This window comes from Bos grunniens, chromosome 15 (genome assembly GCF_055505025.1).
Source record: "Bos grunniens cultivar Pamir isolate PY7600 chromosome 15, Bosgru_T2T1.0, whole genome shotgun sequence".
NCBI lineage: Eukaryota > Metazoa > Chordata > Mammalia > Artiodactyla > Bovidae > Bos > Bos grunniens.
Genome location: NC_141179.1, coordinates 54,817,501 through 54,830,991, shown reverse-complemented (window position 1 = coordinate 54,830,991; position 13,491 = coordinate 54,817,501). Strand labels below are relative to the sequence as shown.

Here is a 13,491-nt window from a genome sequence, read left to right as displayed (position 1 = left end):
TTTCGGTTTCCTCATCTGTGTAACAAGGATGACACCCCTGCTTCCCCAGGTTACTGTGAGAGCTAAATAAGACTATGTGGAATGGCCCCTGGCACAGGGCCTGGCACCGTGTAGGTGCTGGCACAGATTTGGTTGTTTACGGCCGCCCTTGGTTGAGCCATTGCTCCCAGTATTCACACAGGTTCAGGATCCCTGGGGTCCTTCTCTTTCGCCCTAGAAAAATTGGCGCCAAGAAGACTGGTCCCCCAGTGCCCACAGAAGAGCCTCTCTGGAAGGAAAGAACATGTGCCTGAAATTAAGCTACGTGCTTCTAGAGATCACGATCACCCGTTCTACAGATGAGGAAACTGAGGCTCAGGGAAAGGCAGCGTCTTGCTTGGCATTTAACAGCCTGTAAGTAGCAGAGCCTGCTCTGTCGGGCTCAGATGACCTTTCTCCTCCCAGGTCCCGAGAGGTACCTTGATGCTGTGGAACACACTTGGCCGTAACTTTTGAGGATTTGGGCTGGCTTTGCTTCCAGGTGTGTCTTCTGTGCCCACCATGGCCTTGGTGTCCTTGTCTGGCACCTGGAGCTCCTCACCCACTGGCCCTGTGGGACAGAAAGCCAGAGGGTGAGAGTGGAGATGGAATCTCAGAGAATGACTCTGACCAGGCAACCCAAGGTGTTTCTTGGGTTGGTGAGAATCTGAGTCAAACACCGACAGCTTTCCTGCGTCTCAGGAGCTGAAGCAGCCCTTCCTCAGAGGGTATGTGTGTGCTCCATGTGCCTAAGCTGGCCAGATCCCACTGGGACCACCTATTCACCTCTTCATTCCATTCCCAGCACAAAGCTTCCTTCTAGCGAGAAGCTGCTGATGCCGTCACACATCCTTTTAGCTCTGGCGCTAGTGTAAAAATGCAGAGCCCTACCCTCCTGGGGCCTGTATCTGTGAGACGTCCAGTGTTCCTGGAGGCTAACTGTGGGTCAGGGTTTGTCTGGATTAGTCTAAGATCAGAGGTCTAGGGCCCCGTGCATGGTCAAGGCTTGGTCCAAAGTCAGGGCATACAGGGTTTTCCTACGGGTAGTTTGGAATAGATAGCAATACTTCCACAGGGCACTACACAGCATATAATCACAGAACTCACCAGTCCAATGCCCAAATCATGGTCCCATGACCCACGGTAACCATGGTAACCTTGTCAGTCTCCCACTCACTGCAGCCCTTTCAGAGGCATCTTTCAGGGTTTCCTGAGGTTTAATCTCAGTGAGGAGCCTGGAAGCCCAGCCTTGGGAGGCTCCACCTCTCCATTTAGAGGACAACCACCTGCACCTCAGGCAGCCCAGACTTCTAGGACTTTCCTCCCCTCCTGGGGCCCTGCTTCCTGCGGAAGCCTCTCCATTGTCTCAAATGTCTCTCAACATGGCAGGAATTTCCCCTCATTCAACAAGCTCCTTATGGAGCCTGAAAGCTGCCCTGAGGACTCTCCTGACCTCGGGAAGGGGTGTGGGCCCCATCACGACATCTCTAGACCTAGAAGACCAGCTCAGCCAGAGGGATAAGGAAGCCTGCAGCCGCCACCAGCGAGGGTTTTGTACTCCTCACACAAGGTACCTGGGAGCCTAAGAAATCTTTAAAAATTGAGATATAATTCATATACCATAAAATCTATCCTTTCAGAGTATATAACTCAATGGTTTTAGTATATTCAAAAAGTCATGACTATCTAATTAGTTACATACTATCTAATTAGTAATATAGTATCACCACTCTCTAATTCCAGAATACTTTCACCACCCCAGTAAGAAATCCTGCACCCATGAGCAGTCATTCCCCATTCCTCTATCCCTCCAGCTCCTGGCAACCACTGATCTATTTTCTGGCTCTCTGAGTTTGCTTATTCTGGATATTTCAAATGCATTCACATAGAGGAAATCATACATGTGATATTTTGTGACTGGCTTCTTTTACTTAGCCTAATATTTCAAGGCTTATCCATTTTGTAGCTTGTATCTGTGCTCCATTCCTTTTAATGACTGAAATAATACTCCAGTGTATGTATATATATATATATATATATATATATATATATATAAATACATACAATTACATTTAGTTTATCCATTTATCTGTTGATGGATATTTGGGTTGTTTCAGGTCCAGTGAACACTCATATAGCAACTTTCGTGTAGATACATATGTTCAGTTCTCTTGAGTATACAGCCAGGAGTTGGATTCCTGATCAACAGGGTAACTCTGTTTCACTTTCGGAGGAACTGCCAAACTGTTTTCTAATACCATCCAACACCCATTGCTAGCAGTGGGTGATGGTTCCAATTTCTCCACATTCTCACTGATATGTATCATCTGTCTCTTTGATTACAACCGTTCTCATGGGTGTGAAATGATATCTCATGTGGTTTTGATTTGTGTTTCCCTAATGACTAATGCTGTTGAGCATCTTTTCATTGCTTATTGGCCATATCTTTGGAAAAGTATCTATTCAAATAGCTTGAGTAATTTGGCTGAGGCAATGGAAGTGTGTGTGGCTGGGGAGGAATCCCTTTAATGGGTACGAACACTCAGAGGAAACAAGGAGACACTGAAGTAAAAGTGACACCTGACAGGGAGGAGATGAGGGATTGGCCTAGGAGGGGGAAGTGGAGGTAACGCTCCGTGCACATCACTTTGAAGAAGAGAAAGTAAGGGGGTTCCAAGCAAACTCAACCAGAGGAGACTGACAGGACAATTTCCGAACTCCAGTTCCTCTCACAAGCAGAGCCCAGTCACCCATAATAACATAAATACTGTGCATAAAGTCTTGCATGCACATTCTGCGAGTTGGCCAAAAAGTTCGTTCGGGCCCATCCATTCATGGACAAGTCCGAACGAACTTTTTGGCCAACATGGTAAGTGCTCGTGAAGCTCTCCACAGCTCCATGCCTTTGGTGCATTCATGAGCTCTGTGCTTCTGATGGGGACACCGAGGTTCACAGGTAACTAGCTCTGCTGGTTCACACTAGTACAGGAACTCAAGTCCACGTGTTAACCTCATGCTGCTCTGCACCACTTGTACAGATTAAATGAGGGGTAGAAGCACAACATTCTTCTCTGTCTTGGCCCAGCCAGTCCTAGCCAGGCCACCTGAAAGGCAGCAGTGCCTGCCTCCCAAGGGGCAGGCCAACCAGATGATGGAGTGGGAGCTGAGGTTGGGAGGGCAGAAGTCACTAATGTGGATCCCCAGGTCTGAAAGAAGCCCAGTGCATGGGTAAGATTGAGGACAAAAGGTCAATGGACCAGATCAGAACTTTCCACACTCCTGTGACTCAGTCTGTAGTAATGAGCCTCTGGAGTGGGGGAGGGGTGGGGGAGCGGAAGCCCTGGCCCCGTACCACTGGGTTCTGAGAGCAGCTGCCAGTCAGAGTGTTGAGTGGCCAGTTGGTCACTGAACAGGGCTGGTCAGACTGGTTGTCAGTCCACTTTGAGCCCTTCCTGTGGGCTGGAGTCTTCTATAGAGGGGCTGGCAGCAGAGAGTCCGATGCCTCGATAAGGAGTAGAGCTTCCCCTGGAAGGAAAGTCCTGAGTCCAGGGCTGTAGGTACACCTCACCTGCTGTCTCGGAGGTCCTTACCATCCTTTGAAGGCTTTTTCAAGGGCCAGCTCTGCAGGAGAGAGGGCAGCTGAGGGAGTGTACCTGGGCTGAGCCCGGGGGCCCTGTAGGAATGAGGGGAGAGGCAGGGAGCCAGGCCCCAGGAGAAAATTACAGCTTCTTCCTCTCCCAGTTGGGCAGCCAGGGTTGGGGGCCCCAGGTAGGCCAGGTGGTTCCAAGGCCTAGCTCCTACAGCCCCAGAGCTGGCGGGCAAGGGGTCTGTGTGCCTGTCGTGGGTCACACGGCTGGCCGTGCTCACAGGCACACTCATGTCCGTGCGCTGCTGAGTCACTGGTCTACTGGTCCACTGTCCTTTAGGAGACTTGTCTGTTCAGGTTTGTCAGTTGATCACCTACTGTTCTGGAATTGCTCAGAAAGTCAGTCAATTCAGAAACTGACTCAGAAATTGCCCTCAGAAATTCAGGGCAATTGCAGTTGCCCTGAAATTCTGTCAACCAGAGACCTTCAGTTCAGACGCTCCAGATGTCTACAAGGCAGAGTGTCCTGGCCACGGCCAAACCCCCTCCAGGGCCAGGAATTTGAGTCTGGGAGATGAGGGCTGAGATTCAGAGAGCAGCCTGACAGGAAGGGCCGCTTTTCTCTGCCTGTTCTGTTTTCTTTAAAGACTCAGGGATCTGCCTCCTCCAGCCACCTCCCAGCTATAAACAGCAAATCTCAGGCAGATATGGGACTGAGTAGACATTTCAAGGGGCTTCCCAAGTGGTGCTAGTGGTAAAGAACCCGCCTGCCAGTGCAGGAGATGTAAGAGACGCGCATTCAATCCCCGGGTTGGGAAGATCCCCTGGAGAAGGGCATGGCAACCCCCCTCCAGTATTCTTGCCTGGAGAATCCATGGACAGAGGAACCTGATGGGCTACAGTCCATGGGGGTCACAAAGCGCTGGAATCGAATGAAGCGACCTAGCACGCACACACACGCACACACACACACACACACAAAGGTTGCAAAGTCCCCAGACCTGGGTCTGAACCCCAGCCCAGCCACTGGGCCTCTGTGGAGCATGGATGTGCCCTCGATTAGCTTGTCTCTTCTGTAAAGTGAGGATATAGCATCTACTCAGGGAGATAAGGCATCTCCAGCGCCTGGCTCAGACCTGGCACACCATAGGCCCCCTGAGGGCCAATCTTCCCCTCTCCTGAAATCTTCAAGCACCTCTGAGGCTACAGGCCCAACTGAACCCTTCCACATGCAGCTGGCTCCTCCACGTGAACTTCTTCCTCTGACGGTGCCATCATCCATCTCCAGATTATCTCTCTCCCTCCTGTCTAAGCCCCAGTCAACCACAAGACTGAGGACCTGGGTTCCTTCTTGCAGTGCACACTCATAGACGTGCAGGCAGTTGCACAGGTTTAAATCCTCCAGCTGGGATCCTCATCCTCAATGCAGGGACGGCAACCCCTACTTCCCACTGCCGAGAGAGCCCACTGAGAACCTGAACCTTCCCTTCACATTCAGCGAGGACCCTAAAAGCCCCAAAACACCTTACCAATGACATTAACTTGACTTTGCTTCTCCACTGTCTTCATAGCAATTTTCTTCTTACTTTTCTTAGATTGAGCAGCCCCAGCAAACTGCTTGATTTTTCATTACAGAAACTTCTGGAAAGACGGAGCAACTGTTCAATAAAAACTGTCAGCAGGGTGAGCACCTCTGATTCTTTGAATCTCTACCTGGGAAATCCTTACCCTGATGTTTCTGCCAACAAACCCTGGACTGTTGTATCATGATTCTTGCTCAATGCTATTGATCTTTCCTCCCCATTCTGAGACACTGCCAAAACTTCAAGAGGTGTGTTGGCCCTTATCTTGGTAAAAAACAGACTTTGCCTTATCAACAGGTTGTGTCACTAACATACGAGAGCCAGCACGGACACGACGCATAGTAGATGCTCAGTGAGCATTGTTTCCTTCGCTGTCAGGTACAAACACCCTGCCTACCTCCATAATTGCTTTGGGACAGCAAGAGCATTGCTGTATCTAGAACCTGGGAACCAGGAGAAATTTCCACCCAGAAGGGCCACGGAGATAGGGGCTGGAGACCCAGCTCTCTGGCTCACCGTCATCCCCTGATGGAAGAGGCTCACTGTCTCCCCTTGAGGCTACCCTATGTGCTGCGCTGGGCACACTCACCCATCTGCCCAGCAAAACATTGAGGTAGCTGCTGTGACTCCGTGACTTCAGGAAACTGAAGCACAGAGAGGGGAGGGGCCTGTCCAGGTCCGGGGGCTGGTAAACAGCAAAGCCTAGACTGGAGCTCAGACCTGTTTGACTCTTGGGCCCCTAACAGCAACTATGAAATGGTGGCTACCAATGATGGCCTTAGAACCTATGAAAAATACTCCCCCTGTAGCCATTTATGATTCTGGCCTGGCTTCCCTCCAGGGAATTGCCAAAGGTGGTTGTATGGGGACAGTTCTACCAGCTGATTTTTTAGCTTATCAGTCACTTAGTCAGTTCATTGGTCAGTTCAAGGCTGGACGGAGAAATGTGGTGAGAAGGACACGGCCCCTAGTCTAGGGGACCTGAGTGCAGTGAAAACTTGGGACTTGTAAAAAAGGCCCAGATTTGAACTTTGAGGAGGGACGAGCTGAGGAATGCCAAGAGAGCCTGGGAGGGTTCTCACATCCTGAGGATGGAGCAGGAGGACTCGGACCAAGGAAGGACAAGAAAAAGGCACTTTCTCTCCAGAATATTCCAGCCTGTCCCTCGGCAGAGAGAGTATGACCTAGGGTCACTCAGACCCAGTGTGGTCTTGGGCCAGCAGCTCTCTGAGCCTCTGCAAAGTAGAAATAATGAGCCTGGCCTCTTAAGCCTGTATGAGGGTCACAGAGGCAACGTCCTTTGACAGCTCCAGGATGACACACAGTTTCAGTTTTGTCTGCGTTTGCCCCAGATGCACCTGGGCGCTGTCTCCAGGCCCGGTCACCAGGCCTCAGAACTTACTGTCCTCCAGGGGCACCCATCCTCAGTATTACTCTCTCACCTCCCCCTGGTCCCTGAAGAGACACAGACCCCTGAGGAAGCCTCCCTCTGCTGTCTCCTCGCCCTCCCTCTGTGCTCCATAATCACCTGCTGCATTCCATTCCATGACCTCAGGGGAGCTAAATCCCGCACGCCTCCGATGAAAGGTTTGTATGCTGCAACTGAAGATCTCGGATGCTACAATGAAGATCAGAGACTTCCCATGTGCCGCAACTAAGATCCAGCACAGCCAAGAAAATAAATATCTTAAATTCCAAAAAGAGAGAAGGTAAGGCCTCTCCCGGAAACCTGCCACCACACACACTTTGCCTGGGCTGTCAGAGGAACTGGCAGAGAGATAATACAGGACAATGGTTACAACACGGAGGCCCTGGACAAAGGCCCTCTGTGCAGCTGTGTGAGCTGTGCACCGTGAGGTGAAGGGTGCCCTCTGGAATTGTGCGGTGGATGGCAGTCCTGCCTGGAGGCGCATCTGACTCCTAGCTGTTTTCATTTGGCTTGAACAATGCAACAACACTGGCTCACTGAGTGTTTTTAAGCTAGTTGCCAGCATTTAAAAGTCAGGAAATTTCACACAAAACCCCCACTTTTTGTTTTTTCTTGAAAGATTAGCAGATCTGGCCACTTCGGGCCTGCTTTCCCATATGGAAACAGCTGGTCTCAGACGCTGGCCTTTCATGTGGCAGTTTGCCCTGTGAGAGCCTCTTTGAGCTCATCTGGCTTGCTCCAGGACCCTTTACACTTGCCTGTGGGCATCCCTGTCTGTGACCCACAGCACCCCTGGGAACTGCGGAGTGCTGCGGGACAGGAAGCCAGGGCTGGGTGAGGCAACAAGACCAGAAAAGGCCATGACTTGCCCAGGGTCACCACGGTGGGGGACACAGCTGGTCTCTGCTTCTTCTAGGAGTAAGAATGAAGGTCCCACACATGCTGACAGCTCCATAAGACAGGTGACTGGTTTTGGAAGCAAGCAGCTCCCTGCCCTCAGGGAGCTATGAGGGGGTGTGTGTGTGTGTGTGGTGACAGGGCAAACATCTAGCACAGAACCACAGCACGTGCTCACTATGTGACATAAGGAGTTCCAAGACTTCAGAAACATAGTGAAGAGGCTCTAACCTACATTGGAAAGTTCTGGAAGGCTTCCTCAGGGAAGAAACATCAGAGTAAAGGGCAGAAGTATGAAAGTGCAAAGACTGCTCAGGAAACAAGTAGTCCAGGAGGATAGGAGCTCTGGGGTCAAGGTGGGGAGGTGAGGCTGGAGTGGCCAGTCTATGACTGCCCTTGAATGCCAGGCTGGAGGGCTGGGCTTCATCCTGGGCTCAGGGATGAGGTATAACTTGGCCTCCTATGAAAACCTCTGTGCCATTTGGGGGAGAGTTGGAGAGGTCAGGTTGTGGGCCGGGACCAGGGAGAAGGCAGGAGTAAGGAGAAGTGGAGCAGATGGTCATGACGCCTGGGCCAGGTAGGGGCTGTAGGGATGCAGAGTAATGAGCTGATGAACCACAGCCGGGAGGTGGGATGGACAGGATTTGCTGAAAAAGCAGGTGGGTGGGGAGTGCAGGAAGCCAAGGAGCCCTGGGGGCAGGGGAGTGGGGAGTGGGGAGAGGCACAGCTTTTGGTCTGGGTGTACTGCCTTGGAAGGTGGGATTGTAGGGTAATGGTGAGCTCAGCCATATGTGAGTCTGGGCTGGTAGGGGAGCTCCCAGAGGAAGAGGCCTAGGGGGCCACGGGCTCCAGGAAAGCCCATGAGAGGACATGGGCCAAAGCCAGTCCTCTGGCTCTCCATCTGGAAGGCACGTGTGGAGAGAAGGAAAGAAAAGCCACATGTGGGCAAACTTGGCTTGGAAAGTGAGAAGATCCATCGCATATATGCCCTACAGAGCAAAAGGAGGAACCCATCCTGGAACCATGTTCAGATGCCAAGGTTAAGGTGACAGAGCAGTGTCACAAAGGAGTCTGGATGTTTCTGGAAAACCTACCAACCTCCAGCACTCACACACCCACAGCCTGAGCCTGGGGAGGCAAATATTCACAGCAGCAGACACTGGGCAATGTATCTGTCACAATGATGGCAGGTACCTCCCTCCAAAAGTGTTTATAGGAGGAGGCCAGCCTCATGGTCAACCCCACCTCCAGCCCTTCCTACCTCCTAGATTTCCTTGGGTTCCCTCAGCCTGCTGGCTTCCCCGCCTAGCTCCTGCGGCCCACGCCAGCTCCCTCTCCCTCCACCACCACTCCCCCTCCTGGTTCAGTTCCCTCAGCCCTTTCTCTGGGATGCCAGGCTGGTCACCCGCCTGCATCGTTTACATCCCCCTCCTATCTGCCTGATAAGCCAGTGGACTACCCCCAGGCAGAGGCTCTCCTTTCCTGGGTCCTGATGGACTACAGCAGGCCCCTGTTGAAACCCTCTGGATCAGAAGCCTTTGAGTTCAAATATTTGTTTGCTACATTGTAGCCATGACCTTGGGCAGTTTATTTAGCCTGTCTAAGCCTCAGCTACCCTCTCTGGGCACACAGCATTTGTGGTAGGATTAAAGAAGACCATCCTGCCTGGTACACTGTGGTCCTCAACAATGGTTAACCACCCTTCCACCCCATCGGCAGCACGTGAGTCCAGACGCCTCAGTATCCAGGAGATCAAGGCCACCCTAGTGAACATTCTTCTGTAACTCCAGTAGAAGCCTGCCATTCCCCATATTCATCCTGTTCTTTTCCACCTCTCTGCCTTCGCACATGTTATACCCTCAGCCTGGCTTCCCAAGGTGTCCTACCTTCTCAGAAAACCACTTCTCATCTTGCAAGGGCTCAGCTTAAAAACATGATTGTTGAACTGAGCTAAACTGAAGGAGGGAGAAGAGAAAGCCAGAGCGTGGGGGTCTGGGGAAGCAGGGGCTGTGGTGTGGGCCTGGGGTGGGGTCGGGGAGCGTGGGGCTCCAAGGGGCTGCAGTGCCTCATGTGACCCCATGGGGCTTCTGTACAGTGGGGGCGGGGGGAGGTTGGAATCAAAGACAGGAAGCGGGGTCAGGTCTCAGGCTTTGGCCTTGGCTTTCCTCTTTGGGAAATTCCTCCTAGCAGGACCCTTGGGTGGTCCGTTGGGAAGACAATAACACGCTGCAGGCCTCCAGCTGTTGCTTTTTTCTGGTGGTTTCCAAGCTGGGTCACAGACCCTGCACTGGGACTTTCTATTCCCGATTCTGACCCCGACTACCCCATCTAGACCCAAGATGACCCTTAAAATAGAGATGAAGGCAGAGAAAAGGGAGGGTGAGCCCTGAGCCTGCAGGGAATGCAGGCTGGCCTCCTTAGCCCTAAAACACAGAGCCTGAGGCTCAGAGACATTCAGGCATTGGCCCAGGCCACACCCTGTCCACCAACCATGAGTCCTGGCTCATCTTTCTCTGTGCTTACCTTTACTCCCAAGCACCTCACTGTAGCCCCATCTCATTCCTTATCATGAATCTCCAGTCCTCAACAAAAGTAGGCTTTCAAAGCAGGTTGGAAGAGGGAAGGAATGTCATGGGGGTGGGGGTGGGGGTGGGAGCATGAGGAAGAAAAAGAACAGCTTCTGGGCTGCACCTTCCCCAATACCTGACCTCTGCCCAGCCTGTGCAGAGTTCTGGGGCTTCAGGAATGGATCAAGTCAGGCCCCATTCCCAGGGAGCTCCCAGGCTGGAGAGGTGGGCCTTGCTGTCCATCACTCCAAACGTTAGCACTTAGGGCTCTGGACTGCAGCCCAGAAGGGGTAGCAGGAGCCAAGTTTATCTTCTCTCTACCCACAGGATGGGCCCAGACTTGCACCCTGGAGATAGCCAAGCCCCTGCCCCATACAAGAGGCCTCTTCCCTCCAGAGACAGAAAGCTGAGCTTCTCAGCAGTGGAAGGGACCAAGCGACCACCTCAGCCAACCCCTACCATCAACTGCACAGATGGAGAAAGTGAATCCCAGAGAGAGACAGACGCAGACTGGGGAGTAGATACCTGGCACCCGAATGTGGGGTCTAAGCAAGCTCGCCATGTGTTTCCCAGCTGCCTGATATCTGGCCCAGAGGACACGGCCCGGCCTGGGAGGAATAACTCTCCTGCCCCCTCTGCAGTCACTAGCTCCCAGACAACAGCTTGCTTTGTCTGGAGCCAGTGGAGAAGTGCCCAAGGTGGGTGGAGACTCGCCAGCGTGGGGTGTGTGGAGGGAAGAGGAAACCCCGAAGGCAAGGGGACAGAAGGGAAAGGGCTTTGGCATCCGGCTGATCTGGTTCTGGCCCCCCACTCTGCTGCTTGCTTGCTGGGTGACCTTGGACGTGTCACTTACCCTCTGTAAGCATGTGTTTCCTCACATATTAAAAAAGGGTGAGAGTGTGCATTCTCATCAGGCCAGTGATGCAGAGCTGCAGTGTGAACCTGGTTCTTTCCCTTGCCCTGCCTCCTACCCTGGGTTGGCCCACATTTGAACCTAGGACTGGAGAGAACAACAGAAACACCACCAGGAAACTCCCTGCAAAGGGAGGGTCAAACAGCGTTTGGGAGAGAGGTTACTTCCAACTGGGAGGATCAGTCAGGGAGGCTTCCTGGAAGAGGTGGCATTTGGAAGAGTTAGAAAACAAGGCATTTTTCACCAGAAGGGGATTGTGGGCAGGTGCCTTCCTTTGGGTAGAGGGAAAGCTGAGCAAAGGTGCAGAGAAGGGAAAGTGGCTTCTCTGAATCACAAAAGTAGGAATGGCCTGGGGAGGTCATTTTTCTCAAGCACCTCCCCCACAGACCGGGACGCTCTGCCTGTTGCCTAAAAGCACATGGTGAGTTGGTGGGGCTTCACTGAGGGCCAGTTTTGACCCTGGTTCCTCTGTATGCTGTCTGCTCCTGGCTGGGACTGCTGGCCCCTCTCCCTCGGGCGAGCTGGGTGTGGGTCTCTTCCCAGGCTCTTTGTCCTGCCCGCAACCCTCAGACCAGAAAGAGGGCGTGGAGGAAGCCTGGCCTCAGCTCAGATTAGGGCTCAGGAAGGGAGGTCAGAGGTGGCTTCTGGTGGCTCAGTGGTCAGATGCTGGGGTCAGCCTCCCTCCTGCTGTATGTGTGGGAAGTGGAGGACCAGCCAGAGAACATTCCAGAACCAAGCCCTGCTGGCATCAGAATAACAATTGAGGAACAGGTGCAGTACAACCAAAGTCTCTAGTTTCTTCCCATTCCCATAAGATCACCAGGATCCCACAGCTTGCCAAGGCTGACTGAGACCTGGTTTGTTGGTGGCCCATCTCCAAACCAACTCACCTGAATCTGACCTCGTTGTCATTTCTCCTGTGAGGCCCTCAGAGGAAGCATCCAACCCCACCCTTGCTTCCACACCACAGTCCCCAAGTCGGGGCTGCAACACAGCCGCGTCTGCCTGCTCGACCCAGGAAGCCCACACGTCCCCTCCCTCTGGATGCAAGTCAGGCCTTGTCTGAGTGGGTGAGAGGCACACAGACAGCTGCAGCGAGGCCAGAGGTGATCACCACAGGGTGTCTAGCCCGAGCGTAACCCTGTCTGAAGATCCTCTGTTTCTTCTACCTCCCTCTTCCTGCCCCAGACACTGGGCGCTCCTGTTCCCAGAACCACCGCCCTCTCCAAACGGTGCTTCCATCACTCTCTGGTCTCAGCTTCTCTTCTCAAGGTTTCAAGACACCTTCCCACCTGCCTTCTCCACACCCCAACACCCAAGGTCTCTGCAGGTCTCTCTCTGATTCCACTTCTCAGCTTTCCGATGCAGTCTGCTCTCTCCTGATCTCTGTTGTCAGTTTTCCCCTCTCTCTGTCTCTGCCTCTCTTTATTTCTCTGGTCTCTTCTGGAGCCTCTGTCTCCCGCACGCTGCAGCTGACACCTGTTGATCTTTGTCTTCTCCTGCCATCTCTGTCTTCGCCTTTGTCCAACTCTGAGTGTCTCTGGACTTGCTGGATCTCTGACTATATACTTCTGACTCTATTTTTGTCTGCTTTGTCTGTCTCTATCTTCGCCTGCTTCAGAGAGGGAACAGGACATGGGGAGTAACGGGGCCTGCCCTTCCGTTGCTCTTTAGGTCTCTCTGTCTCAGCAGGGAGGTTAAGCTGGCTGCCCTGTCTCCAGCTGAGTAAACAGCAACCCTTCTTACCTCTCTGGTCCTTCAATCCTTCATTCAACACACCCTCACTAGATCTGGCCATATGCCTGGCTCTATGTAGGGAACTGGGAGCCCCTACTCCCCCGACCCCAGTGCACATATGTTAGCTCTCCCCCTTCACCCTGGGAACATGGCCCCCAGACTCCCTACCCCTTTCTTACTTTGTCCAGACTTACCTATCCTGGGTGCCATGACTTCTGGAGTGGGGTGGTGAGTTTCAGCCCCTATTCCAATTACAGGACTGGATTTTAGCAGGAGAGAGGCAGTGAGAGCTTACGGGAGCTCCCGGAGACAGCAGCTGGGGAGCCGCAGTGGGGATGCGCCAGTGTGCGGATTCCAGCCACTGGGTCGACCGATGCTTCTTGAGCCACGCTGGACAGCAGCCCCCTCTCCAGGTGGGTAAGGAAGTCCTGCTCAGACTTGACCTTGCCCGCCAAGGGCTTATCTCCTTTAGTCACTTGTTCCTACTCTCTGTCTCTTTCTCTGAATCCCTCTGATTTCTGTCTGGGGCAGCCCAGGACCAGGGTTGTAGAGGAGGCTGGGTTTGTTTAGATACAACCCCTCTGGTGGGAGGAGGCTGCTGACGAGCCTTCCCTCAGCCTGTTCCTTCCCAGCTTCTTGGTGTGGCATTTCCCTTGGATATTTTCTCCTACTAGTGGTGGAGAGATGGGGGGTGGAGGGAATGTGGACGGCCCCTCCCAGCCCTGGGGTCATTCAGTCCTGATTTTCCAGTTTCCTCTCAG

At 52.9% G+C, this 13,491-nt stretch overlaps 1 protein-coding gene across 9 annotated transcripts in view; it reads right to left on the bottom strand.

Moving 5' to 3' along the window:
- SLCO2B1 (solute carrier organic anion transporter family member 2B1) overlaps positions 1 to 13,243 on the bottom strand; it is a 52,541-nt gene extending 39,298 nt beyond the window's left edge. For 4 of the 9 annotated variants that reach the window (XM_086340837.1, XM_086340838.1, XM_086340839.1 and 1 more), the window contains exons 1-2: positions 12,925 to 13,243; positions 459 to 589 (exon numbers count right to left, since the gene is read on the bottom strand). In XM_086340837.1, the coding sequence (XP_086196963.1) occupies positions 459 to 589; positions 12,925 to 12,940 (147 nt within the window). In that variant the 5' untranslated portion in view covers positions 12,941 to 13,243. Of the gene's footprint in view, positions 1 to 458; positions 590 to 5,133; positions 5,304 to 10,605; positions 10,754 to 12,924 lie in introns of those variants that run through there. The other 5 variants (XM_086340832.1, XM_086340833.1, XM_086340834.1 and 2 more) reach the window with 4 other exon arrangements.
- Positions 13,244 to 13,491: the final 248 nt, after the last annotated feature.